At 49.4% G+C, this 26,815-nt stretch overlaps 1 protein-coding gene across 2 annotated transcripts in view; it reads right to left on the bottom strand.

The window, feature by feature from the left end:
* Window positions 1-16,227, bottom strand: part of SEMA5B (semaphorin 5B) — a 40,637-nt gene extending 24,410 nt beyond the window's left edge. Inside the window, exons 1-3 of one of the 2 annotated variants that reach the window (XM_027106530.1) lie at window positions 16,031-16,184; window positions 10,754-10,853; window positions 7,408-7,453 (exon numbers count right to left, since the gene is read on the bottom strand). In XM_027106530.1, coding sequence (XP_026962331.1) covers window positions 7,408-7,453; window positions 10,754-10,853; window positions 16,031-16,184 — 300 coding nt within the window. Of the gene's footprint in view, window positions 1-7,407; window positions 7,454-10,753; window positions 10,854-16,030 lie in introns of both variants that reach the window. The other variant, XM_027106537.1, reaches the window with a different exon arrangement.
* Between the last annotated feature and the right edge of the window lie 10,588 nt (window positions 16,228-26,815).

Here is a 26,815-nt window from a genome sequence, read left to right on the forward strand (position 1 = left end):
TCTTTCCCTTTCACTGTAGAGGCTTTCCTCAAATGTCTGGTGATTTTTGGCTATTGATATTTTAAAATAAATCATTAACCATTTCCCACTGAAAGGAGCCAAGGTTTCTTGGAGTAACGACTAATTCTAGGTCTGGGGCAGGAAATGTACAAGGTGAGCCTAGATATCTCCTCACACCAAATAGTAAGGAAGCAAAGACCACTAGGGTCATAGTGTCACAGGGCCAGGAGCCAATTTGAAGAGGCCCCCTACTGGCGAAAGATGGGATAGTCGTGAGAGATAAATGTAATAGGTTGCAACACCCACAACGTTTAAAGCCATGAGTCTGTAATAATAATAAAATTAAATTAACTGATCATCATTGACAGATACTTCCAAGCCAGTTCATTATTTGAAAACTGGTGAATAAAGACAGAGTATCAAAATATTTATGCTGCCTTTTCTATATGACTGTATCATTGGGTAATCAAATAGGAGATGAGGAGAAGTTTCTCCTTGTAGAAGTAGTCCGGCTAATATACTGTAATACCTAAAGAATTAATGGATCTGGGAAACAATCATCAATGGCTGCTAACATTAAAAAAAAAACAGAGAAAATCAGATACTATGTACCACCTAAAAAAGTACACAATAACACCTCTGAAGTAATCTTGCCAGAATCTAAACTAAATAAAGTCTTTAAATCTAACAATCAATTCACAGATGATACAGGGAACAGAGGAATACATTAAATTGTACCATTTGGATTACAATCAGCAAAGTCAGGATTGTGGGAAACACTATAGGACAAATGACCAGTTTTCTTCAATAAATAAATTGCACAAAGAGAGAAAAAGAAATATTGTTCTAGCCCCGTACCCCATCAGTGCGATTTCACCTTTCCTGGAATCTCCAAATTTGGAGGCTCACCAGTTGGGTCTTTAAAGAAAGGGTCTTAAAGCAGGAGGCATAACCCTCCCAGACTTCAGACAATACTACAAAGCTACAGTAATCAAAACAACGTGGCATTGGCACAAAAACAGACAGATGGATAAGTGGAACAGAATAGAGAGCCCAGAAAAAAACCCACACCGTAGGGTCAATTAATCTTTGACAAAGGAGGCAAGAATATAAAATGGGAAAAAAGTCTCTTCAGCAAGTCGTGCTGGGGAAGTTGGACAGCTGCATGCAAATCAATGAAGTTAGAAGACACCCTTACACCATGCACAAAAATAAACTCAAACAGCTTAAAGACTTAAACATAAGATATGACACCATAAAACTCCTAGAAGAGAGCATAGGCAAGACATTCTCTGACATAAACTATACCAATGTTTTCTTAGGTCAGTCTCCAAAGGCAATAGAAGTAAAAACAAAAATAAACAAATGGGACCTACTCAAACTTACAAGTTTTTGCACAGCAAAGGAAACCACAAACAAAATGAAAAGACAACCTACAGACTGGGAGAAAATATGTGCAAATGATGCGACCAACGAGGGCTTAATTTCCAAAATATACAAACAGCTCATGCAACTCAACAACAAAAAAACCCAGACAACCCAATCAAAAAATGGGCAGAAGACCTAAATAGACATTTCTCCAAAGAAGACATACAGATGGCCAATAGGCACATCAAAAGATGCTCAGTATTGCTAATTATTAGAGAAATGCAAATCAAAACTACAACAAGGTACCAGCTCACACCTGTCAGAATGTCCATCATTAAAAAGTTTATAAATAACAAATGCTGGAGAGGGTGTGGAGAACAGGGAACACTCTTACACTGTTGGTGGGAATGTAAACTGGTGCAGCAGCTATGGAAAAAGTATGGAGGTTCCTCAAAAAAACTAAAACTAGAGTTGCCACATGATCCAGCAATTCCACTCCTGGGTGTATACCCAGACAAAAGTATAATTCAAGAAGATACATGCACCCCTATGTTCACAGCAGCACTATTTACAATAGCCAAGACATGGAAACAACCTAAATGTCCATCAACAGATGAATGAATAAAGAAGATGTGGCATATATAGACAATGGAACGTTACTCAGCCATCAAAAAAGAATGAAATAATGCCATTTGCAGCAACATGGATGAACCTAGAGATTAGCATAATGAACAAAGTAAGTCAGAAAGAGAAAGACAAATACCGTATGATATCACTTATATGTGGAATCTAAAATACGGCACAAATGAACATATCTACAATACAGAACGACTCACAGACATAGAGAATAGAGTTGTGGTTGCCAAGGTGGGGGAGGGGAGGGAAGGAATGGGAGTTTGGGATTAGCAGAGGCAAATTATTATATACAGGATGGATAAACAACAAGGTCCTACTGTATAGCACAGGGGACTATATTCAATATCCTGTGACAAAACAAAATGGAAAGGACTATGAAAAAGTATATATATATATGTATAACTGAGTCACTTTGCTGCACAGAAGAAATTAGCACAACTTTGCAAATCAACTACACTTCAATAAAATTTTTTTTTAATGAAAAAAAAAGGGTCTTAATCTCCCTTTATTGGGGGAGGGGGAAATGGAGGAAGGGATTACTGTGTGGGATGGGACAGGAGATGTGGGTTCTGACCTCTCAATTTAGATAATTTCAACCATTTCCCCCTTTTAGCCTTGTACCTCATCCTCACATTCCACAATATCCAACACCCCAATTTCTGAGGCCTTCTGGGGAGTCATCATGCTTCTCTGGCATATCTCCCTCTGTAAAACTGTTCTACTCTACTAAATTGGTTATGATTTGCTCCATCCATTTTCCACCTTCCCAGAATACATTTAATCTCTTCTCTACTGACATCTCTTTTGTTCTCTCTGTCATTGCAGATCTGTACCTTTTAAAATTTCTCACTGTCCTTTTAGTGAATTTTGTGAAGGAGTGGAGATAAGATGTGTATGATAATCGGCCATGCAGAACGCCTTAAACTAGGACTGTCCCAGAAATTCCAGGACGGCAGTCTCTAGCAAAGAGAAACGGCATGGTTTTCTGGTATGGGGAGAGCAGTTGAGACAGCCAGGAATTGGATAATCTCCTTACAGACTCAGCAGCACCCCTGGACACCAGAGACGACGGCTGAACATTAAAACAGCTGAGCATTAAGTCCACCGCTCATCAGAGTTTAGATTTCAAAAAACTATGGAGCTGCCAGCTTAGTTTGGACAATGTGGAGACAACGAGAAAAGAGCTCAGGATCAGCCTCACCATCTGCCCAGGCGCAAACAAAGCCCCATGTGCATCCTGATGCGTATGTGCAGAACAGTCCCCATGTCTGCACGTGCAGGACACGTGGCAGCCCAAGATCATACATCCATTGCAATTAGGCCTCCAGCCATGTCATCCTCTGGAACTGCTGTGGCACAGGTGGCTCATGAGCTCCTGATTGACCAATCCAAGTAAGCTTATCATTCAGCATCCCCCTGACACTGTCGACCACTCGCCACCTTTTCTTTCCCACACCAGTTTAGTAAGTTACAGTGATAAATGACAATCACTGGTGAGTTGATTTGGTTTCCCCTCCCCTTCTGCAAGCACGGGCGTGCGCGCGCGCACACGCACACACACACACACACACACACACACACACACACACGCAGGCACGCACGCACCCTGCCCCCTCTGCCGCTACCTGCATCTCTCCTCCCTCGTTGCTTAGAGACTTGGAAGGAAGCTGGGTTTTTCTATTTTCCTTAAGGCAGAGTAGTTTACACAAATTATTTAACAGGGGTTAGGTACTTAGAAGTCCTTTTAATGGACACTGGTTTGCATAAACTGTTTGCATTTAGATTTTTCTTTAAGGGATGTTAATTATTTAAACTATCAATAAAGCACTGAGGTTTAAGTTTGGTTAAATCATACCCTGGGGCCACGTGGGAGGATCAGTTGTCTGTAATGGAGATTTATAACTGCGTGTGTGCACCAGGCAGGATGGAGAGTAAAGGAAGCTGGGCTGGGGAGCAGGGAGGCCTTGACCCTGTCTCCTCTTTTCAGCAAAGGGGTGCAGCTCATTTTTAGCAGTTAGTTGCTGTGAGCCAATTGTGATAGCAGATGCTGTGGACTGAAAGCTTATAAACAGGAACCCAAAGCCCCAGACAGGGCAATGGAGGAGCGCTCAATGAAGTCCAGCTTTCATGGTCAAAAGGCAGGGCTTTCTCATCAGAGTACAAACCAGGAGACCAGAGGCTGAGGTCGGCCTCCTGCCTGGTCGAGGGGATGCTGGACAGCCCGCTCTAACTTCTCTCTCGTTCCCTCCTCTTTGTGGCTAGGTGGTTCCCCCTATGGTGGGGAGGTGGGGATGTGAACATGAATTGTATTTATTTATCTCCTTAGCTCTGTTACAAAGAATCCAATCTGAACTCCTGGAGTCAGGCCCTAAGAGACACCCTGGGAAGGTGGTAAAACCAATTCCTGGTGCAGCTGTGGCTGGTCTGCAGAAAAGCCTTCAGAAAAGCCCCAGAGGCCCAGCTCCTGCCTCAATCATGAGTGATAGGGCTGGCAGAAGGTACCTTCCCATGGCTGAGACCAGATCCACACGGAGTAGAATGAACCAAACGCCAGGCCTCAGCATCAAGCCGGAGGGTCCTAACATCTGGTAAGGGACGGGACCCAGGACCTGCAGGTCAACTGTCAAGGACACCTGGGGAAGCCGAACCAGTTGGGCAGCATCTACAAAAAAGGCCTTAACATCCTAGAGCAGTGGTTCCTATATCTGGCTGCACAAAGGAATCACCTGGGAGCCTTTAAAAATCCCAGTGCCCGGCTGGCTGTACCCTAGAACAGAACCTCTTGGGCATCAGTGCTTTGTAAAGCTCCTCTGGTGATTCTAGCGGGCAACCGAGGGAGAACCAGTGTCTAGAGTCAGGCTAGCTCCAGTCCCATCCTGATTTATGCTACCCAGCTCTGCAAGCCAGAAACCTAGATGGTACCACTGTAGTCCAAGCCTTCGCGAAGCCCTCCAGGGCTGCCAGCTTCCCAACTCTAGGGGTCACCTTCACGCAGAAGACAATGTGCCTGGTGCTCTGTGGAGCCGTGTGATGCTGTGACGCTATGATTCTGCCACCTGGAGATCATTTCCTTTCTTCTCTCCACCCCCACTCTGCTGCCTTAATTCAATTGTCCCCATCAATTACCGGGATTGTTGCCGTTTCTCCTAACGAGCTCCTCTGCTAATGCATTCTCTGCATTGGGCTGGGTGATCTGAACACCAAATCTGTTCATGCCACTTCTCGGCTTATACCTCTTTGCCTTCAAAATAAAATATGGACCCTTCTGCTCAGCCATGAAGACCCTCTGTGATGTAGCCTCTCTCTCTTCCTGGGCCTCATCTCCTACCTTTATCCCACTCCCACCCCATGATCCTGCCACACTGCCCCCCTCAGTGCTCCATGCTATTTCACACCTTGTCTCCTCCTTAGCTGCCTGGCCAACCCCCATCCTTCAAACTGCTGCCCAAGGGCAGCTCTCTGGGAAGACTTTTCAGACCCTGCGGAGCCTGGGGGTTCCTCATGCCTCTGGGCACCTGGCACCTGGCATGCACCCCTTCTTACATGCTTCCCACAGCACTGCCATTATTTCTGTGCATCTGTCTCTCTTTCCCCACTTTGGCCACTTTACTGTTCCAGAAGACTTTCATTTGCTGACCATGGGAACTTAATAAAAAGCCAACTTTCTCCTGAGCATAAGGCAGGACCCTTGGATCCACTTCCTCCCACCCACTTTGGACCATCTGTGCACTGGCTGCCCCCAGGCCCTGACCTGCAGGGTTTGGCATCTTGGTTTCATTTCCCATGGAAGTCACTTGGAAACTAGGCTCTGGCTGGGCTGCTTGTGACCAACCAAGCTGGCAGGACATGGGATGCTGCCTCTGGGAATTTACTCCACCTTGCTCCAGCCCAGGCCCCAGGAACATGTCCCATCCAGGAAAGGGAATCATTTATGAACTCTTATATGCTTGCTCCTTCAGGCAAGGGACAGAGCCTGATTCACCTTGGGATCTCAAATGCCTAGTACCGTGCCTGGGACAGCACCCAGCATATAGTAGGTATTCCATAAATGTTTGTTAATGTTTATTAATGTTTATTAAAAATGGATGAATGGAATTTCTTTTCAATTTCCCCTAGTTCTTCCTGGCTCCTCCTTTCGGATGGTCACACCTTTTCTGCTCCCTGTGGAGCACCTCCTCTGTGGCAACCAGCTGCAATGGCCCCTGGGGGTCTAGACCCAGGTGCAGCTAGAAGAAACTAGACCAGAGTGTCACACTAGCTCACCAAGGAGGTCTCCCCTTCCCCAACTGCCCTTTGTAGTGAAACACGATACCAAATAGCCCAGGCCCTGACTAACTCCTTGTACCATTCTCTAATTAGGTTCTGTGTATCACTCATCATCTTTTCCTGGCTGTGCTGTGAGCCCTAGCGGCCAGAGACTCTGCTTGTCTTATAGCCCCTCCTCCCCCAGCTCACTTTTTTTTTTTTTTTTTGCGGTACGCGGGCCTCTCACTGTTGTGGTCTCTCCCGTTGCGGAGCACAGGCTCCGGACGCGCAGGCTCAGCGGCCATGGCTCACGGGCCCAGCCGCTCTGCGGCATGTGGGATCTTCCCGGACCGGGGCACGAACCTGTGTCCCCTGCATCGGCAGGCGGACTCTCAACCACTGCGCCACCAGGGAAGCCCCCAGCTCACTTTTGATACACAGCAAGTGCTCAAGGAACACTTGATCGCTGGAGACCAGCAAGCCTCCCCTGGACGCAGGAACTGAGGCCTCCCCTCACTGACAAAGAGATGGCCTTCCTTTCTCTAGAACGTCCAGCCTCTGCAGAGGTGATACGGCATCTGTTTCTCAATCTGGGATAAATGTTCTGGATCCAGGAGTCCCATCAAAGTGCCTCCCAAAGCACTCAGGGAATGATGCTGGGGGAGTCCTTCCTGGCAGCAGAGAACAAATCAGTCGCAGCTCAGTGAAAACGCTGAGCTACAATGGGATCACTCAGGCCAGGCTAAGAAAGGAACCAGGGCCACCCTTTCCCTCGAGGCCCAAACCCAGAGACCCTCCTGTGGATTTAGCAGCTGGACTTAGCATGACCAGCCGTTCCAGTTTGCCCAGTACTGTACTGGTTCTAGTGAAAGTCCTGCGTCCTGGGACCCCTCAGTCTAGGCAAACAGGAGCACCTAGCTCCTGTCCTCACAACGCAGGAGCCCCGCGTGTGCCCCCGTGTTTCTGTGGCCACGCCCCCACTTCCAAATATCTTCCCAGCCATTACCCCCACTGCCAGTGTGAGTCCACAGCCAGTGAAAAGAACACAGGGCTCCTGTTTTCAACCCTGGGGGTTGAATTCTGAATCTCACTCCTTGTGCTGCCCTGGCCCCAGCCCCCAAATACCAGGGAAATTACAGGGAAGGGAAGCAAATGTACCTGAAGGAGGGAGACATTGGCAAGGCTGAGTCTGAAGAGGTAGTTCCTGTGAAAACAGAAACAGAGATGGTAAGTCAGGCTGGTTCTGCAGGTAGGTCTCCAGGAACAGCTTCCTGGCTCCTGCCTCATGGGGTGCCAGGACTGGGTGCCGACTGCAGACGGCTGACAGTGGGCCGACCCCAGGGAGAGCTTCACCTCCATTTGCTCATTTAATCTGCACTGCCACGCCGGGAGTAGAGAGAAAACTCCATTTTACAGAAGAGGAAACAGTTTGGGTAAATGGCCCAAATCACAGAGATAGTAAGTGCAGGATGTGGGATTGAAACCCAGACGCATCTGCTCCCAAAGCCCACACTGTCTCTGTTCCCCGCCATCCCAGCAGGCCCTGGGCACAGCCTCCCACACCCCCTTCCCAACCATGGAACCTGTTTCTGTTCAACATAAAGCCTCATGGAGCTCTTGTGGGGACCCAGGCAGGTCATCTTCCTCCTTCCCTCGGCCACCTCCCTGGCCCAGCCTGTCTCCTCTTGCCCAAACTGCCCCTCTGCCACTTCGTGCTTCCTCTCCTCCACATCGCCACCTGCACGGGGCTGCCAGATTCATCCTCCTCAAACACTGTTTTCATCATATCAGCCTGCTGCTCGAAAACCTTAAATAAGGAAACTTATATCCACACAAAAACCTGCACACGGATGTTTATAACAGCTTTATTCATAATTGCCAGAACTTGGAAGCAACCAAAATGTCCTTCAGTAGTTGCGTGGGTAAACTGTGGTGCATCAGGACAATGGAATATTATTCAGTGTTAAAAAGAAATGAGCTATCAAGCCATGGAAAGACGTAGGGAAGCTTAAATACATATTACTAAGTGAAAAAAGCCAATTTGGAAAGGTTATATGCTGTATGATTTCATTATATGGTATTCTGGGAAAAGGCAGAACTATGGAGACATTAAAACGATCAGCGGTTGCCAGGGGGTGGGGTGGCGGCGGGGATGAACAGGCAGAGCACAGGGGACTTTTAGGGCAGTGAAACTACTGGGTATGTTACCCTAATGATGAGTACATGATATTATACGTTTGTCCAGACCCACAGATGTACACCACCAAGAGTGAACCTTAAGGTAAACGCTGGGCTTTGGGTGATGATGATGTGTCAGTGTAGGTTCATCAATTGTAACAAATGCACCTGTGGTGGAGGCTACTGGTGGTGAGGGAAGCTGGGCCTGCCTGGGGCGGGGGTGTCTATGGGAACTCTCTGTACCTTCCTGTCAAGTTTGCTGCCAACCTAAAACTGCTCTAAAAAACAAAAGTCTTAATTAAAAAAAAAAAAGTATAGCTTATACTCCATGTAAAGTTATTATAAAATATTGGCTTTATTTCCCTGTGCTGTACAGTTTATTCTTGTGGCTTATTTATTCTATAGATAATAGTTTCTCTTAATCCCCGACTCCTGTCTCGCCCCCCTCCTTTCCTCTCCCCACTGGTAACCAGTAGTTTGTCCTCTATATCTGTGAGTCTGTTTCTGTTTTGCTATATGAATTCGTTTGTTTTATTTTTTAGATTCCACATATAAATGATAACATTCGGTGTTTGTCTTTCTCTGTCTTATTTCAAAGGCATCAGGAGTCTAAAAACTACATATGTAAAGCTGGTGGACTCTGAATCAGGTGGAAGGATGGCATTAATGTCAGCTTCCTGACTGCAGTGTTGTATTATGGTTATACAAGATGTTACCACTGTGTGGGGGGGAATGGGGTGAAGGATATAAGGATGCGATCTCTGTATTATTTCTTACAACTGCACGTAAATCTACCATTATCTCAACATAAAAAGTAAAACAATGATTCTCTTTGCTTGGAAAATAAGGTCCACACTCTTGTATACTTGCATATGTAGAGATTACTTTCGAGAGGACATGCAAACTCACCACAGGGCACGCCTCCAGTGAGGGGTCCTGCTTGGTGTATAGTGGGCTGGCCCTGCTTTTCACTTTTGTACCTTCTGAATGTTATACCATAACACATATCACTGATGCAAAGTAATAAGTTAATTTCAAAATTAAAAAAATAAAATGCATTCAGCCCCAGCTTCTTAATAGCTCTGTGATGTTGGCAGCATCACATAACCCGGACTTTACGGATGAGGAAACTGAGGCTCACAGGTCAAGATTACCCAGGACAAGAATGCAGCTCATCTGGTCCAGAGCTCCGTCCTCGACTTGCCTCCTTTTCACGTGGCAAATGAAGGGGTGGGGCCACTCAGGAAAGCCCAGAAGTCAAGGATGGTCAGCTACACAGTGGAGCCTGGAGGCATCCAACCCAGTGACCATCCTCCCTCACCCCAGACCTGCTGAATCAGAACCCCTGGGGCGAAGAGCTTCTGAAAAACAGCAGTGCAGTTGGAGGTGGTAACGTGGGTTGGCAGAGAAAACTCTAGCCCTGAGGTTAGGGGACCTGGGTTCTCGTCCCCAGACTCTGTTGTCATCTTGTTTACGTGGTCTTGGGAAGGTCACCTTCCCCACTCCAGCCTCTGCTTCCTCATGTTGAAAATGAGGACAGTTGGATTAGGCCAGTGATTCTGAAACTCCAGTGTTCATCAGGCTTACCTGGAGTGCTTGTTAAAACACAGGTTGCTGGGCCCCACCTCCAGAGTTTCTGACTCATCAGGTCTGGGGTAGGGCCCAAGAATTTGATTTCTAACAAGTTTCCCAATGCTGCTGATGCTTCTGGTCCCACTGGAACAGACCATCTCTAAGCTCCCTTCCCTACCAGAGCTGAAGGTCTAGGATTTTGAGGACTCTCTCCTCCTACTCTGCTCTGTAAAGTCTCTACAAGTCCTCCCTAGAGTGTATTACCCCTTGAATACCAGATCTGGGCAGTGGGGCTAACTGATATCAGGCAACGGGGAGGTGAGGTCCTTCATAAAAGAAGCACATGGCCCGTGTCTCATGTCCCAGGTGCAGGCAGCCAGCCAGCCAGCAGGGGGCTCCTGGGCACCTTCTCTGCATGGGGAGGACACCAGCTAGGTAGGTCCTGGCAGGATGGCAGGGACAGGGGCTGGGAGGTTCCAGCAGGCATTCCTGCCCTTGATAACTGCCAGACCCTGAGGAATGTGTCTTGCTGAGATCTGGAGGTCACTTCCTTCCCACCTCCCCCCACCTACCCATCCACTGCTTCCTTTTCTGGGGGACTGACATTCAGACACAGAGAGGGCCTGGTAGGGCGGAATAGGAGCCCAGGGTGAGGGTCTGCCCACAGAGGGTCATGCCAAATGATATTCCCTCCACTCAGTTCGCTTAGAATTGATCCCCCAGTCCTGGCCCCAACCCTCCTGTACCTCATTACCTGGCTCCCACGATGAGCTGGTTTCTGGAAGGATCCAGAGCGAGCTGGGAGAAATCTTGGGCTCCAGGGTAGGTGAAGTTAGAGACCCATGGCTTCAGATCTGGGGGAGGGAGAAGCAGCCATTCGGTTACTGTTGGCCCAGGGGCTCCCAGCTGCACCAGCATCGGACCCAAGAACGGAAGGGCTGCAGTGAGGCAGGGGCACCCCGGAGATCTGGGTTCTGCCTGCCCACCTCTGTGAGCAGCCGGCTGGGGGACAGGGAGTGGGGGTGGTGTCACTGCTCCTGCTTTGTTCCCTAGCTCAGAGAAGGGCTCCACCCACCCCCTAGCTGCACAAAGGGACACCTGTAATCATCCTTGACCCCCCGAGACCCTCACCAGCCACGCCAAACATACTGGCAAATCCTGTCCGTTCTCTGAAATCCATCCATCTCGCCCTCTGCACCCTATTCCCCAGCCAAGCCACCATCATCTCTTGCCTGGACTGGCGCCAACAGCATCCTAACAGGCATGGCTTCCACTCTTGCCCCTCCAGCCCATTTCCCACAAGGCAACAAAGTGATCTCTCTAAAATGCGAATCTGGTTATGTCACTCTCTAGCTTAGAACTCTTTAATAGCTCCCAGTTTCCTCCAGGAAAAGTCCCAACTCCTTTGGGTTCTGGTCCACTGTCCTCCCACGTAGAATGAATGCCTGGCACATTAGTGATCTAGTGATCCACTGAAAGAATGCAGCTTCTGCTTATACATTCCCCCTTAAACCCTCCACTCCAGCCACACTCAACCAGAACACAGTGCACATCTCCAGATCTATCCCGCAGGAGCCTGCAAACCTTTGCAATTCTATTCTTCCTCAGTGGAACAGTTCCTGTTTGTCCCCGTCCCCACCCCACCTTCTCCAAGAAGCCTTCCTTGACTCCCCCACGCAAGGTGACGGGCTCCCATAGACCTCTTCTTGACTGCCATCAAAGCTCCTATCTCACTGGGTGTCTAATCGGGTAGTTTGCCCTGGGGGACAAGGAAAATCTTGCTTCCGGGAGCTCTAGCCTCCTCCCAGCAGCTGGAAGTATTTGAATGAATGTATGAATAATCGTCAACTCCCTTTTGTACAAGAAGCCTCAGGTTTTCAGACAAGACTCCACAGAGGTGGAAGGAATGGAGAGTGGGTGGGCAGCGCCCATCTCTGTCTCCAAGAAGAATCTTCCCAGCCAAGGCCAAAGTCTTTCATGGGGACCAGGTGGGCAGAGGAGACCTCGAAGCCCTCTGGATGGATGGGGCAGTGGTCTGGAGAGGGTACACCTGGGGAACAGTGCCCAGCTGACTTTCCCTCCAAATGGAGAACCACTTCCCCCATCTTGGCTCACAGTCCCTTAATAGCTCTCCTTCAGCTCCTTCTTCATGGATGTGAGGGAACTGACCAGTAAAGAGAGAAAGCTGTGGGGCAGAGGAACTTTCCCGCCGATAGGGTAAAGATGAGGGGAATGTGAGGAGGCCCTGAGATTTCTTCCTCACAGTGTATTAGTAACTGGCTCCCAGAAGGCCCAGAGTAGTGTGTGTGTGTGTGTGTGTGTGTGCGTGTGTGTGTGTGTGTGTGATCCAAGGGAAATAAATCAGTGCTCATTATCCCTCCACTACAGAGTAAAAGCAGTGCTTCATTTCTGCACGGCAGGCAAACACTTAATCGCTCCCTGGAGAACTGAAGGTTTTGCGAGTTGGATGTTTTTCAGAAAACTGTGATATGGACGATTACAAAAAAGAAGAAAGAAAAACTGCAGCAAAATGAAGCAAATCCTTTGTGTCTGCCTCTGCCCTCAGCAGGTGACTATAGGTTGGCAAGAACCATCACGAAGTTGCAATGGCATTTGGGTGATCACAGTATAAGGAGTGGATGTGGAGTCGGGTAGGCCGGGTTTTTAGCTGACCTCAGGGCTGCTCTCAGAAACCCTGATAGGATATCATGGTACCTTAGAGACTAAGCCAAGGGTCCTCCTTCTCCAGGAAGCCTTCCTGGATTATAACCTCTCCATCCTGATCTTATTTTGTTCCCTATTCTCTCCACCCTTCGTGTTCCATTCATACTGCATGTTTTTGTCACTCTGAATGTGCTCATCTGTTTTCCGGGTGGGGTGTGTGTGTATGTGTGTGTGTGTATGTGTGTGTGTGAGGGGTTGCCATCCCCAGCATACTGGGTGTTCTTCAATAGTAGCAACTGGCTTGCACTTTAATCCCCTTCTTCCATTCTGACAGGGGTATTCCAGATGTGGGCAGCTGAACAGGGGAAGACGTGGTATGACTGGTCTGCAGCAAACCAGGAGAAACTCCATCTGGAGATGGCTCAGCTCAGCCTTCATTCCAACCCTTTCTTGGGGAGAAGGGAGAGGAAGAGGAAAAAGGGCAGGAGCCAGGAAGACAGTGGGAGGTGGGGGTGGAGGAGGGGGGGCGGTCCCTTCCAGTTTCTGTCCCTCTTCCTTACCCCGAAGTGACTGACAAGGGCAAGGAGGAAGGGGCAAGGGGGGGAGATGCAGCGGGCACAGCGTGGTGATCCTGGGGGAGCTGTCTTTGGAAGGGAGCCAGCTTCCTCTTATTACACAGGCAAACAGGACCAGAGGGAAGGCTGTTGTTAAAACACCGAGCACGTTCTGAGCTCCATGTGCAGTGAACGCTTTGGACAGTGACTTTAAGAGAAAAATGACATTCTCCATGACGTGCCTGTGATTTTAATTATAGTCAATTCAATTACCCACTTTGTGGATTAACCACTGCCAGTGTGAACTCCATACTGGCTTCTCCCCGCCACCTCGACAGACCAAGCTGTGGCAAAAGGAATAACGTGCAGGCCAGAGAGACACACAGGTGGATCCCCTTAAAAGAAACCCATAGGAGAAAATTTAACCTTACAAAACAGAAGAACGTCTGTCAGATTCTGCAATTGGCAGCTCCTCTGGGGTATTTAGGGGTTATTCACAGATCAGCCAGGTGTCAGGGGAGACGGAAACTCACAGCTACAGGGTTAGAAGCCTACTCAACTGTCAGAAGTAAAATGTAACATCTGGAAGCTGGGGGCTGGTGCAGGGCTGGGTTATGGCAGCTTCTCTGGAACACGGCATCACCCAGAACATAGTCACCCAACATGAATGGAGTCCCTAGTCTGTGCCCAGCAGAACTAAAGGATGCGGGGAGACAAGAGGACCAGCCCTCATCCAGGACTAACTGCACTGGGGGACCAAAGGGAGCGACATTTAAGGAACAACAGGGACATGAGTACTCAAAGGAAACTTCTTCACCTCTGAGGCCCCGCAGCGTCCAGCTCCGTGCCTGGAGTCAGGTATTGGGTCAGGGGCCCAAGAAAAATTTGGCCAATAGACAGGAAAACCCAAAGCCAACAGAAAGAGGGAACGGGTGAATTTTGGGGAGGCCAGGAGGCCTGAGGAGGAAAAACAGAGATGACGCCCGTCTCCAGGGCTGTCAGTCTAGGACGGACCATCTCTGCTCACCTGGGGCTCAGGGGATTTCTTAGTCACTCTGTGTCAACTGCCTATGTCACTCTGGGCCTCATTCCTTCCTTCTGAAAGGGGGTGGGGTGGGAAGTCAGTTTCATTCAAGTAATTTACAGCTGAAGATCAGAAATGGTGTCAAGGAAGCCAGGCTTTCAAGGAACACATCCTCCACCTCTCCACCCTCCTCCCATCACCAGCCAGTTTGTTCCAGTACAGATCCGCCTGGCTGGGTGACAGGGATTTCCCTGCTCTCCTTCCATTGTCCATGGCCCCAGGATCAGCCAGGCCAGCCGTGCCCCAGCAAAGCCCCTGAGAAGAAAGGGCTCATTAGGAGCTGCCGCAGGCGGCCCCCGCATGAGGACACGCTCAGGATTCTGCTCGTTGGTCCCTCCCTGCAGTGACAGCCTCCAGAAGCCATCAGAAGTCGGAGGGTGTGCGTGCGTTTTGTAGGTTTAAGGACATTACTAATTTGCTCTAATCCACTTAAGCCTTCGAAGCCTCAGATCCCAGCTCAAACAAGACAGCACGGAGAAGACAGCTGGAAACCCTCCTCCCGGAGACAGGAGCCAGCCCACAGCTGGGAATCCCACACATCTGAAACGCCTCCAGCCTCCCCACCTCGCTGCCCCAACTCCTATCCATACTGCCTTCCCCACCCGCCGAATCCCATGCCCGCCTCGGTCTTATGGATTCATTTCTCCACTCTGGTTTCCATCTTGCCTCTCTCAGCTGGCTGTGTGGAATCACAGAGGATGGGCTGCCGCGCATCTGACGGTGGACGCACCTGGTCCCTTTGCGGCGGGTAATGGGAAGAGCCCGGGATGGAGTCAGGAAGCAGACACGGAGATCTGGCTCTGACAAGTCGCTCCAACCGTCTACACCTCAGCCCTCCCCATTTGTAAACAGAGGTGACAGCCCTTGCCCTGCCTCGCTGCCAGTGTTATTGTGAAGAGGAAATAGGATGGGTGTTTATCACTTAAGAACATGGGGACCCCTGAGACCACATCTGCAGATCCCAGTGTGAGCTCCATCATGGAGGTGACGGATCCTGAAGTGTCGATGTGGTCCTAACACCCCCAGTGACCACCAAACCGGCTAACAGGTTGAGGGAGAACGTGCAGGATGCTCCAGGATTTGTGTTTTGTTATGATTTTAGATTATCATCAAATGTATATACTAATTTTAGAAACTTATTAAGAACTTATGGACCCCTCAGAATATGTCCAGCGACTCACAAACTCCAGTCTGGGAAAGACTATGATAAGACACTCTCATGCCCTTCCTTGACAGAAGGAGTTATTTGTCATCAAGGCCCCTTTCCCTGGGGGCTCCCAAGGCGCCAGACAGGCATCCCTGCAGCCATCTTAGAGCACAGGGAACCTTTCCAGAGATCTCTAGGCACTTCCTAATGAGCGAGTCAGCTTCATTCTTTCCCAGGGTAGCCAAGAAATAGAGCTTGTGCTTCCAGAAGAGCTGGAAGCACAAGATGACCAACCAACCCTTGGCTACAGCACCCTGGGCATCTATAACCTCATTCTCCGGCAAAGGAATTCCAGAGAAAGACCACCTCCTCCCCCAGGGAAAAATGGATGAAGGGCCTGAACAAATTGTCTGGAGACTAAAATCAGACCTCGAGCCCATGGCTGCCCATCCTTCTTACATCTATCCCCAGAGGAAGAGTCTCCCGTACCCTACAAGAAATGACTTCCAACAGCCAAAGAGACACTAAGTCCTTCAGGACACAGTCATTGCAAAAAAGGACCGAGAGGGAAGTGGCTCTCACCTGCAAAGGCCACGATGGGGTGTTCCCTCAGGGAGCACAGCTGCTGCTCACTGCTGGGTTCACTGGCGACATCCTGGGAGCTGGCGAGGTGCACCACCAGCAGTGTGAGGCTGGGCGGCAGCAGGGTGACAGCCAGGGGTCCCGGGAACACCATGGTGGGCCCCTCTGTACTCCCAGCTCCTGGAGGCGGGCAAGGGGGAGACCTGAAATGCAAACACTCACTCTCACCACACACTCCCTCGGCGGTGCCCACCTCTCCCGATCTCCTCCGTGCCTGTCGGTAGCCCCACGGGATCTGTTTGTTTGTCTGTTTAAATAAATTTAATTTTTTTTACCATACTTAAGAGTTTGCTCTGCTCTAGTAATGTAAAGTTATAGATCATACCTTGAAAGCTAATTTCCCTTGTAATGGTATTCTGGACAAAACTGACAAATTATAGAGCTTTTTCTATTATGATCCCAAATGGCTTAAAATTTATTTTAATGATAAAGGTGGTATCTTAGGGATTTTAATAAATGGAGTTAGGACAAGTGGGTAGTCATTTGTAAAAAGATAAATTTAGATCCATAACTCACACCAACTAGGAAAAATTCCACTGGATGAAAGGTTTAAATGTTAAGGATAAAACCAGAAAAATACTAGAAGAAAATGTGGGCAGAATTCTTCATAACCTTAGAGTGGAGAACCACGACTCCAAATCCAAAAGCTATTAAAGAAAAGATTGACTAATTTACCTACATAAAACCCACAAACTTCTGCATGCTCCCTCTCTCCCCAAAACAAACATCAAGCAAAATCAAACGGCAAATGACAAGAAAGGGAAAAAGATTTGCAGTTCATATCAGAGACAAGGGGCTAATATTCCTAATATACAAAGAATTCCTGAGAATTAAGAGGAGAAAGACCAACAGTCCAGTAGAAAAATGGCAAAGAATATAAATACAAACAGGACTTAAAAATATGAACGATGCTATTCTCACTCATAATAAGAGCAACACAAATGAAAACTTGGACTGAGATATCGTTGTTCACCTGTCAGTTTAGCACATATCCAAGTGAGATGACAGCTCTTGGTGAGGCAGTGGAAAAAGGGGCGCTCTCATATACTGCTGGTGGGTGGGCAAAATTGTACAACCCGATGGAGAGGGATTTGGCAACATCTGGCAAAACAACAGAGGCGTCTACCCTTTGACCTAATTCCTGGGAGTAAAGCGGTCACCCGATCCACAAGCTGTGACCAGTCTGAGATAACATAAATGAATTTGGAGAGTGGTTTTTAAAACCTTTATAGTAATTTGACAGAGCAAATTTTTATTTTTATTTTTTTTTTTGCGGTACGCGGGCCTCTCACTGCTGTGGCCTCTCCCGTTGTGGAGCACAGGCTCCGGACGCGCAGGCTCAGCGGCCATGGCTCACGGGCCCAGCTGCTCCGTGGCATGTGGGATCTTCCCAGACCCGGGCACGAACCCGTGTCCCCTGCATCAGCAGGCGGACTCTCAACCACTGCGCCACCAGGGAAACCCGACAGAGCAATTTTTATGTCTATTGGATGTAATAACAAAATATGTGGACTCGTATTTTGCCTAGATTTTTTTTTTCAATTCACTCCTCAAGGAATTTGCTTTTATTGAATTTTACATAAGTATCCATCTGCGACAGATTGTAAATTGAAAGGGAAAACCTGCTCCTTCACCACAGTTAGTTAAGAAACAAAAATAGACTATAAGCGCACCTGCACACAGGCAAAGTGACTTAGGCACAAGATTATTCCTTGTGGTATTTTTTGAAATAACAAAAGACAGGAAACAACCAAATATCCAGCAACTGGAGACTGCTTAAATAAGCCACACTATGTCTTTGGAAGGGAATATGATGCAGCTCCAGAAAAGAATGGGGGTTTGCACCAGATCTTGCTATGGAGGAATCTCCAGGTATATTAAGTGAAAAAAGAAAGGTGCAAAACAGTGTAATAGCACCTTTGGTGTAAAAAAAGAGGGTAGAGGACTTCCCTGGTGGCGCAGTGGTTGAGAATCCGCCTGCCAATGCAGGGGACATGGGTTCAAGCCCTGGTCTGGGAAGATCTCACATGTCGCAGAGCAACTAAGTCTGTAGGCCACAACTACTGAGCCTGTGCTCTAGAGCCCATGAGCCACAACTGCTGAGCCCGTGTGCCCAGAGCCCGTGCTCCGCAATAAGAGAAGCCCCCGCTCACCGCAACTAGAGAAAAACCCGTGCGCAGCAACGAAGACCCAACGCAGCCAAAAATAAAAATAAATAAGTAATAGATAAATTTCTTAAAAAAGAGTGTAGAAATAAGAATATATATTTATATTTGCTCTATTAGCATTACGATACAATGGAAAAATAAACCAAAACTAATTCTTTAAAAAATGGTTACTTAAAAGTAGCAAAATGGTGATCCAGTCTTCTCAATATATACCTTTTTATTTTATTTTCATTTTTGAATATTAAATATGTTTAATACCTATTCAATAAAAATTTTAAAACCTTTTAAAAATTAGTGTTGGTTCCCTGAAACTTCTAATATGGAGCTGCCCAACGGTTCCTCTGGAGCCTGACCCAGACCCTCTGAATCAGTTCCCACCTCTTTCCTTCCCCGGGCCATCCAATGTGTCACCAAGCCCTGTTGATCCCACATCCCTCACATGTCCTTAACCCACTCAGTGACCTCTTTGATGTCACTTTCATTATTTGTGAAGTGAAAGGTTGAACTAGATCAGTGATTCCCCGTTGGGATAGGAGCAAATCAGAATCACTTCCACTGGGGGCGGAGTCCTGGGGCCAGCAGGTAAGTGATCCCAAAGGTGATTGTGATGAGCCTCCCCAAGCCCTAGAGGCCCCTGGGTTTCCTTCATGCTCTTTTTGCTCCTAACCCCTCCTCTCTCTTCCCTCCCTACTGCCACTACTTACTCAAGGTCTGGAAAGCTACAGCAGGATGATTTTCTTCTTAAGTTTCCTCACTTGTGTGTGCAATGGTATTAAAACCTATTACTGCATTGCTGCAAGGCTTCCAGAAGTACCCCAGTGACTACACCATCCATGCACCCTTACCCTACCCCATCCTGCACCCCACAGGTCATTAGTCCCCAGAGCACCTCTTTCATTCCTTCATTCTCAGGCTCAATTCTGTCCCTCCCCAGGAGAGCCTGGCCATCTCTCTGAGCAGAGACTCTCTGGGAGGGAGGTTTGGCTCAAACTTATTCCCTGAAACGATGTTTCACACACTTGCTCACTAGAACTTATTCCTCAGTGCTAAGCTGGGTCCTTCCTGCTGCAAAGGGCTTGGCACTGCTGTCCTGTCCTGGGTGCCCATCATCTCCTTTCCTTGACTCTGATTCCTGGCCTTGGGGGAGTGTGGAATCAACAGGCAAGGCCAACCCTCTGGAGCCAGTCAACCTGAGTTTAAATCCCAGCCTTCTCCTTACCAGTTGTGCGACTCTAGGAAAAAATACTTAACCTCTCCCTGCCTTAGTTTCCCCGAATTGGGAGTGAGCATAACAACATCAACTCCCTCAGCAGTTGTAAAAGTTAAGGGAGTTACAGGTGGCTATATCTGCGGCTTCTGCCTCTAACCAACCATGGAGCGAAAATATTTGGGGGAAAAAAATTCCAGAAAGTTCCAAAAAGCAAAACTTGAACTTGCCATGCTCCCAGCAACTATTTACATAGCATTTGCATTGCATTAGGTATTATAAGTAATCTAGAGATGATTTAAAGTATATGAGAGGATGTGCATAGGTTATATGCAGATACTACACCATTTTATATAAGGTAGTTTTGGTATGGGGGCGCTGTTTCTGGAACCAATCCCCCATGGATACTGGAGTGTATTACCTTTTTTTGTTTTTTTTAAACATCTTTATTGGAGTATAATTGCTTTACAATGGTGTGTTAGTTTCTGCTGTATAACAAAGTGAATCAGCTATACACATACATATATCCCCACATCTCCTCCCTCTTGCGTCTCCCTCCCTACCTTTTAAAGGCCTAGAACAGTGCCCGGCAGAGAGTGAGCATCAATTAGAGCTATTCTGGTGCCCTGAAGGAAGAGAAGGGGAGGGGGGAAACACGGGACTGGGGAAATCCCCTTGCGCCCTTGCGGTGGATGCCTTTTATTCTTTCCTCCACTCTCCCTCCCCCTCCCTGTTCTGTGTCTGGACTGCATCGGGGGCCTCCTTCCCTCTGGTCAATGGGGGAAACTGGCAGAAGATGGGGAGGGGGAGGGAGGGAGGGAGGGAGGAAGGAGGCAGCAGAGTGGGCCGCTGCATCCCTCCACAGAGGGTCAGAGCTCATTCCTGCAGCTTCTCGGCCTCCAGGTTTCCACAATCGCTCCCCACTTCCTCCCTTCAGGGTGGGGGTGTACTGCCCCCTGGTTATCAGCCCGAGGGTATTGCACAGTGAGCCTTCCCATATGGTTCCCCAAACCCTTCCCACACCTCTGTCAACAGTTCCTTTATTAAACTGGCCTCACATTTCCCAGTTTGCATGTGCCATCTGTTTCCTATGGGGACCCTGACTGATATTAACACCTAATTGTCAATGTTCAATGCATATGCAAGCATACTCTTTTTAGACCTTAGCTGGGGCTTTTCTTCCTTTGGCCTCTCAGGACATGGAAGGTGGTAAGGCAGCTGCCCTCCCCCCATTATTCCCAACCCTCCCCCTGCCCTACGCTTCTTTCCCAGGCCTCCCTGCCACTCCCAGAGTCCCCAGGTCTGGCCCTCTGCGTGGCCAGATTCTGAGTCCCCCCCCAGCCTGAATTAGGAGCACATCCTAGGCCCCTTCCTCTCCCCCAGACCCCAGGCCTAAAAATACCTAATTTCTGCAGCAGAAGTTCTGCTCACATTACGGTTTTCATGTAAATATGTCCTCCAAGTCCCTCCTGAATCAATAGTTGCTAGATTAATATCACTCTGTCCACCTGGCCCCAGCACAGCACATCTGCTGCCTGAGGAGAAGGGAAGGGTACACGGCACAGGAATTAGGGCGGGAAGGACTGAGGGCAGAACCTGGATTCCCATCTCCGCTGCTCAGGCGAGGGAGGAGGAAAGAGGGAGAGAGAGCCCGAGCAGTCAATGGATATGGAAGCGGCTCGCAGACCACAGTCACCCAGCGACAGGCAGACTCTGATCAGGGAGCAGACAGGAAGAGTCTTTGTTCCGGTGAGGGTTCTGATCCTGAGGGTGCGGGGTGGCGGAGGTGCTGACTTCGCAATGCCACAGGGGCCGTGCCCAGCCTATTTGACCACCACCTTCAAGGACCTCCTCTGCCCTTGGCAAAGAAGCCGGGAGATCCTAAGAGGGGAACAGAGGAGGGACAGAAGGAACCGGGTGGCAAGGGATGGGGCGGGAGCATGGGGTGCAGATGGCCAGGGCTCCGTGAACCAGGGCCTGGAGATGCCAGCAGAGCAGGGGCTGCCATAGTGAAAAAAGGAGGCAGTTAACCTCCACATCACTGAGAGGGTTACAGGGTCTGACCTCCTGAACCCTTTCTAGATCCTTGGGGTGGGGCCTGACTTCCCAACTCCCGAGAATTCCCCATCTTTGGAAATGATCTACGCCCCCATCCACACGTTAAAGGGGTGGACCCTCAGCAGCCTTACACACCTTATCCCCGCCCCCCCACCATAGCTGCCTGCACCCAGGGAAGTCACGTGGTCAAAACAGACCAATCAGATGCTCTCCCTGGCCATTTGGGTGTATGCTTCCCACCCCCAACCCCAGGGTCAAGTCAGTCTTTTCAGAGGAACCTGGAACACTAATGGCCCCATGGGGGCGCTGTCTTCCACCCGTCCTGTGGGCTGAGGACAGGAGCAGAAGTCAGAGACCAGTGGCAGGAGAGAGCAGTCTCCCTGGGACGCTGCCAGCCTTCTAGTTCCCAGTTCTAGCCCTTTCCTGAGGTCTGACTACCTTCTACTTCCGTGAGCCACCCGCTCCCAGATCCTTGTAATCAAAGTCCCTGTTTTTGCCTAAGCTTGTTGGAGTTGTGTCAGACCAGGAGTCGCCTACACACTCTTGCCTCTTGGGTGTCCATTCTTGCCCTCCTTCTTCCTAAAGGCGCCTGTGCATCACTGGGGGTGAGGTGGGGGCAGCTTGCCCTGCTCAGGGCCTGTCCTGGCCTTCAGACCAGTGGCCAATGAGATGCGCAAGGAAGTCGCTTGGGGCCTGCGGGGACGTATCTGAGAAGGCTCCTTCCCCGCCTGGCCTGAAGATAGGACAGCCTTGCATCTTTAGGTGACCTCTAGCCACATGATAAGGATCGTGGTGCAGAAAGACAGGTGGAACCTGGGCTGTTGATGACAGAATGAGCTCTGCTCTGCCTACCGCCAGGCGTCTTTCTCATGTTTGACCATCACACTTCTGTGTCTGTTCCTTGTTTGTAAAATGGGGAGAATAATAATACCTCCCTCACAGAGTTGCTGCAAACATTGAGTTATTTTGTCTAGTAGGCTTAGATGAGCACCTGCCACAAAGCAGATGCTGTATAAGGGTTGGCTATTATTATTATTATTGAATAATTCACTCCTAGTTTAAGCCCTTTTCTTCAGGCCTCAGATATCATTAGCCAAGCACGATTCCTATTCCACACAGTTTGGTTTCTCATACCTACAACCAACACGCCTAAGACAAACAGAAATTTCTATTTCTATTATGTTTTTCTAGTCTGACATGAAAATAATCACAGATTTCTCCACTAGCAGTGCATAGCGGAGGTCATCCCACCTTCTTGAGGCTAGTAGAGTACCACGGCAAGTCTGGAGCTTGGCAGGCTGCAGGACCTGAGTGCAAATCTTAGTTCTGTCACCTGTAAAATACGGCTAATATGTCCTTGCCTTGGACAGAATGATTGTCACGCTCCCAGAACTAAGTCTAGCACAGAGTAGGTCTTTTATGAAATCCATTTGTATGAAAGTTTCATGTACATAAAACATTCAACTAGTCACTTAAATGTCTTCCCAGGTTCACCCATGCATTTGTTAATACGATACTTTACTGAGCATTTGCTGAATACCTACTATGTGCAGGTTCCTATATAGATAAAGGATGTGAGGGAGGTGGAACATCACAGGATAAAAGTTTGGCCCCTACCTTCAAGGAGCTTACGGTTCACTAGAGGAGCGGAGACAGTTGCCCATGGCATGAGAAGTCACTAGGCAGAGACGGTGACCTGGACCTGGGGTCTGGATGGTAAGGGGTCACTGGAAGCCTGTACTTCACCCTGTCTCCAAGCGCTTGGCACTGGCACTGGGGTGGGGTGCTCTAGGAGAGGGGGAGGGAGAGCAGCACAAGCCGACTCTTGCTATTTTCGGAAACCCTCAGTGACAAGGAAAGCATTTTCCCAAAGCCTTGGCCAGAGCTTCTGTTGCCTTCTCTCCCGCTGCTGCCCCAATTCCCTGTGGTCCTCAATATGGGGTCACTGTAATGGTGCCTGGAGCCGTGTGAATGTGTGTGTGTGTGTGTGTGCGTGTGTGAGAGAGAGAGAATGCATACTCACGCGGACCGCCCCTTGAGACTCCTCGCCTCTATGGGACTTTTCCAGGGCTCATTTTCCCAGCTCAGATAGTGGGAGGAGGATTAGCTGCAACTGTGGGAGGGGATGAAATTGCTGACAGAGAGTGAAGGAGAGAGAAAGAAGGGCAGAGGGCCAGGTCTGGGGCTGTTGGAAGGCCCACAGTCCTAGAGGGACCTTTGCTCCTGTCTGGCTCTCTGGGGCGAAGGAGGAGGGAGACAGGGGTGGAGAGAGAGAGAGAGAGAGAGAGAGAGAGAGAGAGGGAGAGAGAGTGTGTGTGTGTGTGTGTGTGTGTGTGTGTGTGTGTGTGTGTGTGATGCACAACCGGGCCCTCCCTGCTTGCCAGAGCCCACTGCCCACACCTGCCTCTGGCAGGAGACGCTGAAAGGCCGCACTGAGGACCATCGGATCATCTGCCATTCCATTCAGTTTAAGGATGAACGAGGGGGTGTCCCAGTTCTCCTGCAGGTTATGGTCCCACAAGAGATTGAAGCATGAGGAGAGGATGAGCAGGAAGCAGATTCCAAGGTGCCCTGGGAAAGGGAAGTGAGAGGATGCCAGTGGGATGAAGGTCTATATCCTCATGTAGAAGGTAGAACTCAAATAGGGCCTTGAGGGAAGAAGAGGAGCTCGCCCAGCCGTCGGGGCAAAGCGCATTCCAGACTGTCGGAATGGTAAGTGCACAGGCAGAGACTTGGCCCTTTTCCATCCTCGCATAATCTAGCGAGGCTGGAGAAATGGGCAGCAGGAGATGAGTCTGCAAAGGAAGACCAAGGCAAAATCATGGAGACTTTAGCATGAACCTGAAGCATCAGGAGGTTTTCTTCTGCTGAAAAGGAGGACATGTCGACGGTTTGGGGCAGGGGAAGGATGTGGCTGGATCTGTGCTTTGGAAAGTTAGGTGGCAGCAGGCAGCGGGTGGGATGGGTTAGAGCAGGCCACCTGTCTGCAGGACAACTCTGAGAAGTGGAATTAGGTGCACTCAGAGCACAGGTGGATCTCAGCCCCCACTGGCACCCAGTGGAGAACACAACAGCCCAACTGCAGTGGGTGGCCCTGCATAGAAGCTGGGAGGGTCTGGACGACCAGGTAGGAGGGACATGAGTCACAGAGCTGAACCAAGGCAGCAGTGGAGACCACTCAAATTACTGCTGCAAGGGGGTTGTCTCCAGAGCAGCCAGGGATCTCTTTTCGTTTGACTGATTAAAAAAAGGTATAATGAGAAAGGAAAAGACAACCTATGACCTCGAATAAACGTGGCTGCTGCCTGTTGAGATTGTGCCAGGCACTGTGCTAAGCTCTTTCCCTGCAAGATCTCACAGCAGTTTGGCAAGAAAGCTGAGAGCTGCCAAGAGATCACCATTCTCAGCTGATGAGAGGAAACAGAGGTGAGCAAAACTGAGGAGCATGCCCAAGCTCCCAGCACCAGGTGATAACAGAGTGGGGATTTGAATCCGGGACTGTGTGCTGCAGAAGCCCACTTCTCGACCACTCCACACACCGCCCTCCCACGAGGAGGACTGGCCCCAGCCCTCCTGGCACCTGCCGAGCCCTGGCTGCGTACACTCTCTAAGCAGCCTTTGGAGTTTCATTTGGTTTCCTGAGTCGGCTTCCAGGCCAGGGAGAGCGCTTTCCGGCGATTAAGCCGACTTCCGGCCGCAAATCAGTCTCCTGTGAGTTTGGCTGTGGAGGCCAGTTTTTCCAGGTCCTGAGCGACTCTGGAGAAAGACATTCCAGAGGTTGGACGGTCAGGGCAGGGTCCAGAGCCCCACACCCAGGGCACTGACAGTTGCTTGGCAGCCCTGGGCTTCAGCCTAGACTGGACAGCCAGGGGCCAGGGTGGGTGGGAGAGAGTGAGATGCTCCTTTCCGTCCCCACCTCAGCTCAGCCCTCGAGCCCTTGGGGACCCTCAGGGAAGGGGGCTCAGCTGGTTCTCCTTCCCGGGCCCCTCCCTCCTTGCTTCGATTCAAAGTCTCCACTTGGCTGCCTGCCTGGGAAAGGAGAAAAAGAGAAGGAAAAGAAAAGAAGAGGAAATAGAGGAAACCAAGAGCAGGAAAGAATGCAATCTGCCTGCGGTCTGGTGGGGAGGGAAAGGTGTGGGGAGGGGGGGCGCTCCTCCCTCCCCCTCCCCCTCCCCCTCCCCCTGCCCAGGACCAGGAATGCCATCTTCCCACCCACCCATCACTCACCACTTGGGGGGCAAAGCTTAGCCAAGCTCAGCACAAAGATAAAATTGAGATGCAGATTCCTTCCCATTGCTCTGAATAGAGCAGATTGGATACGGATTTCTCTCTTTTCTTCCCATCTAGACCATCTGGTCGACGGGGCCCCAGAGAAGGTTGGGACCAGGTGGGGGAGGGGCAGAGGCTCCGAAAGACTTCCCAGCACTTTTCAGCTCTGGAACCTGAGGGTGAGGGTATGGGATGCCACCCCCACCCCTACCCCCTTTCCCAGGGGCAAGTTCATTCCCTGTCTTTGCACTCTGCTGTCCGGGCTGGGCCGGGCTAGGCTGGCGTCTCCTCTCCTTGGTCTATTCCTAGCAAACTCCAAGTCATGCATTTGTCCCATCAATGTTTGGCATGCTTCCTGCAGTCCCACCTGCATCCCCCTAACTGCAAGTAAACCTATGGGGAAGATAAAAGGAAAAGTGTGATCACAGAAGGTTTAATAGGAAGGGCTCTTAAAGATCATTTGGTTCAACCCTGTATTTTATAGATGAGGAAAGTGAAACTTGAGATTGGGCAGGGAGCTGGTGGGAAAACCAAGACTAAATAATAACAACAAAGACCATGTTATTATGTATCAGGCAGTGCTCTACGCTCTTTATATTATGCCATTTAATCACACAATAATCCTATGGAGCAGGTACTATTCTCATCCCCATTTCATGCGGAAACTGAGGTGCAGACCAGCTAAGTAACTCACATAAGGTCAAACAGGTAGAAGTCAGACCCAAACCCAGGCGGCCGAGCTCCAGAGCCTGCCCCTTGCACAGTCTCAGTGCACCACACAGGAAAATGGCATTATTGGACAAAGCCTTGTGAGCAGAGTCCGGGCCTGGAGGGCTTCTTGCCGGAGCTCAGGCTGCTCCGGCAAACATCTGCAGACGGGGAAAGCTTAAAAGTGCAGTCCACAGCCATTCTGCATTTATCATCAGTCTGGACTTGCTCCTATGAACAGAGTATGTCAACACGAGGTCAGGACTGAAAACAAGAATAGAAAGGGAATATTTACATCACTTTGCACAACAAGCA

This window comes from Aethalodelphis obliquidens, unplaced genomic scaffold (assembly GCF_003676395.1).
Source record: "Aethalodelphis obliquidens isolate GAN/ISIS:26980383/991018 unplaced genomic scaffold, ASM367639v1 scaffold1, whole genome shotgun sequence".
NCBI lineage: Eukaryota > Metazoa > Chordata > Mammalia > Artiodactyla > Delphinidae > Aethalodelphis > Aethalodelphis obliquidens.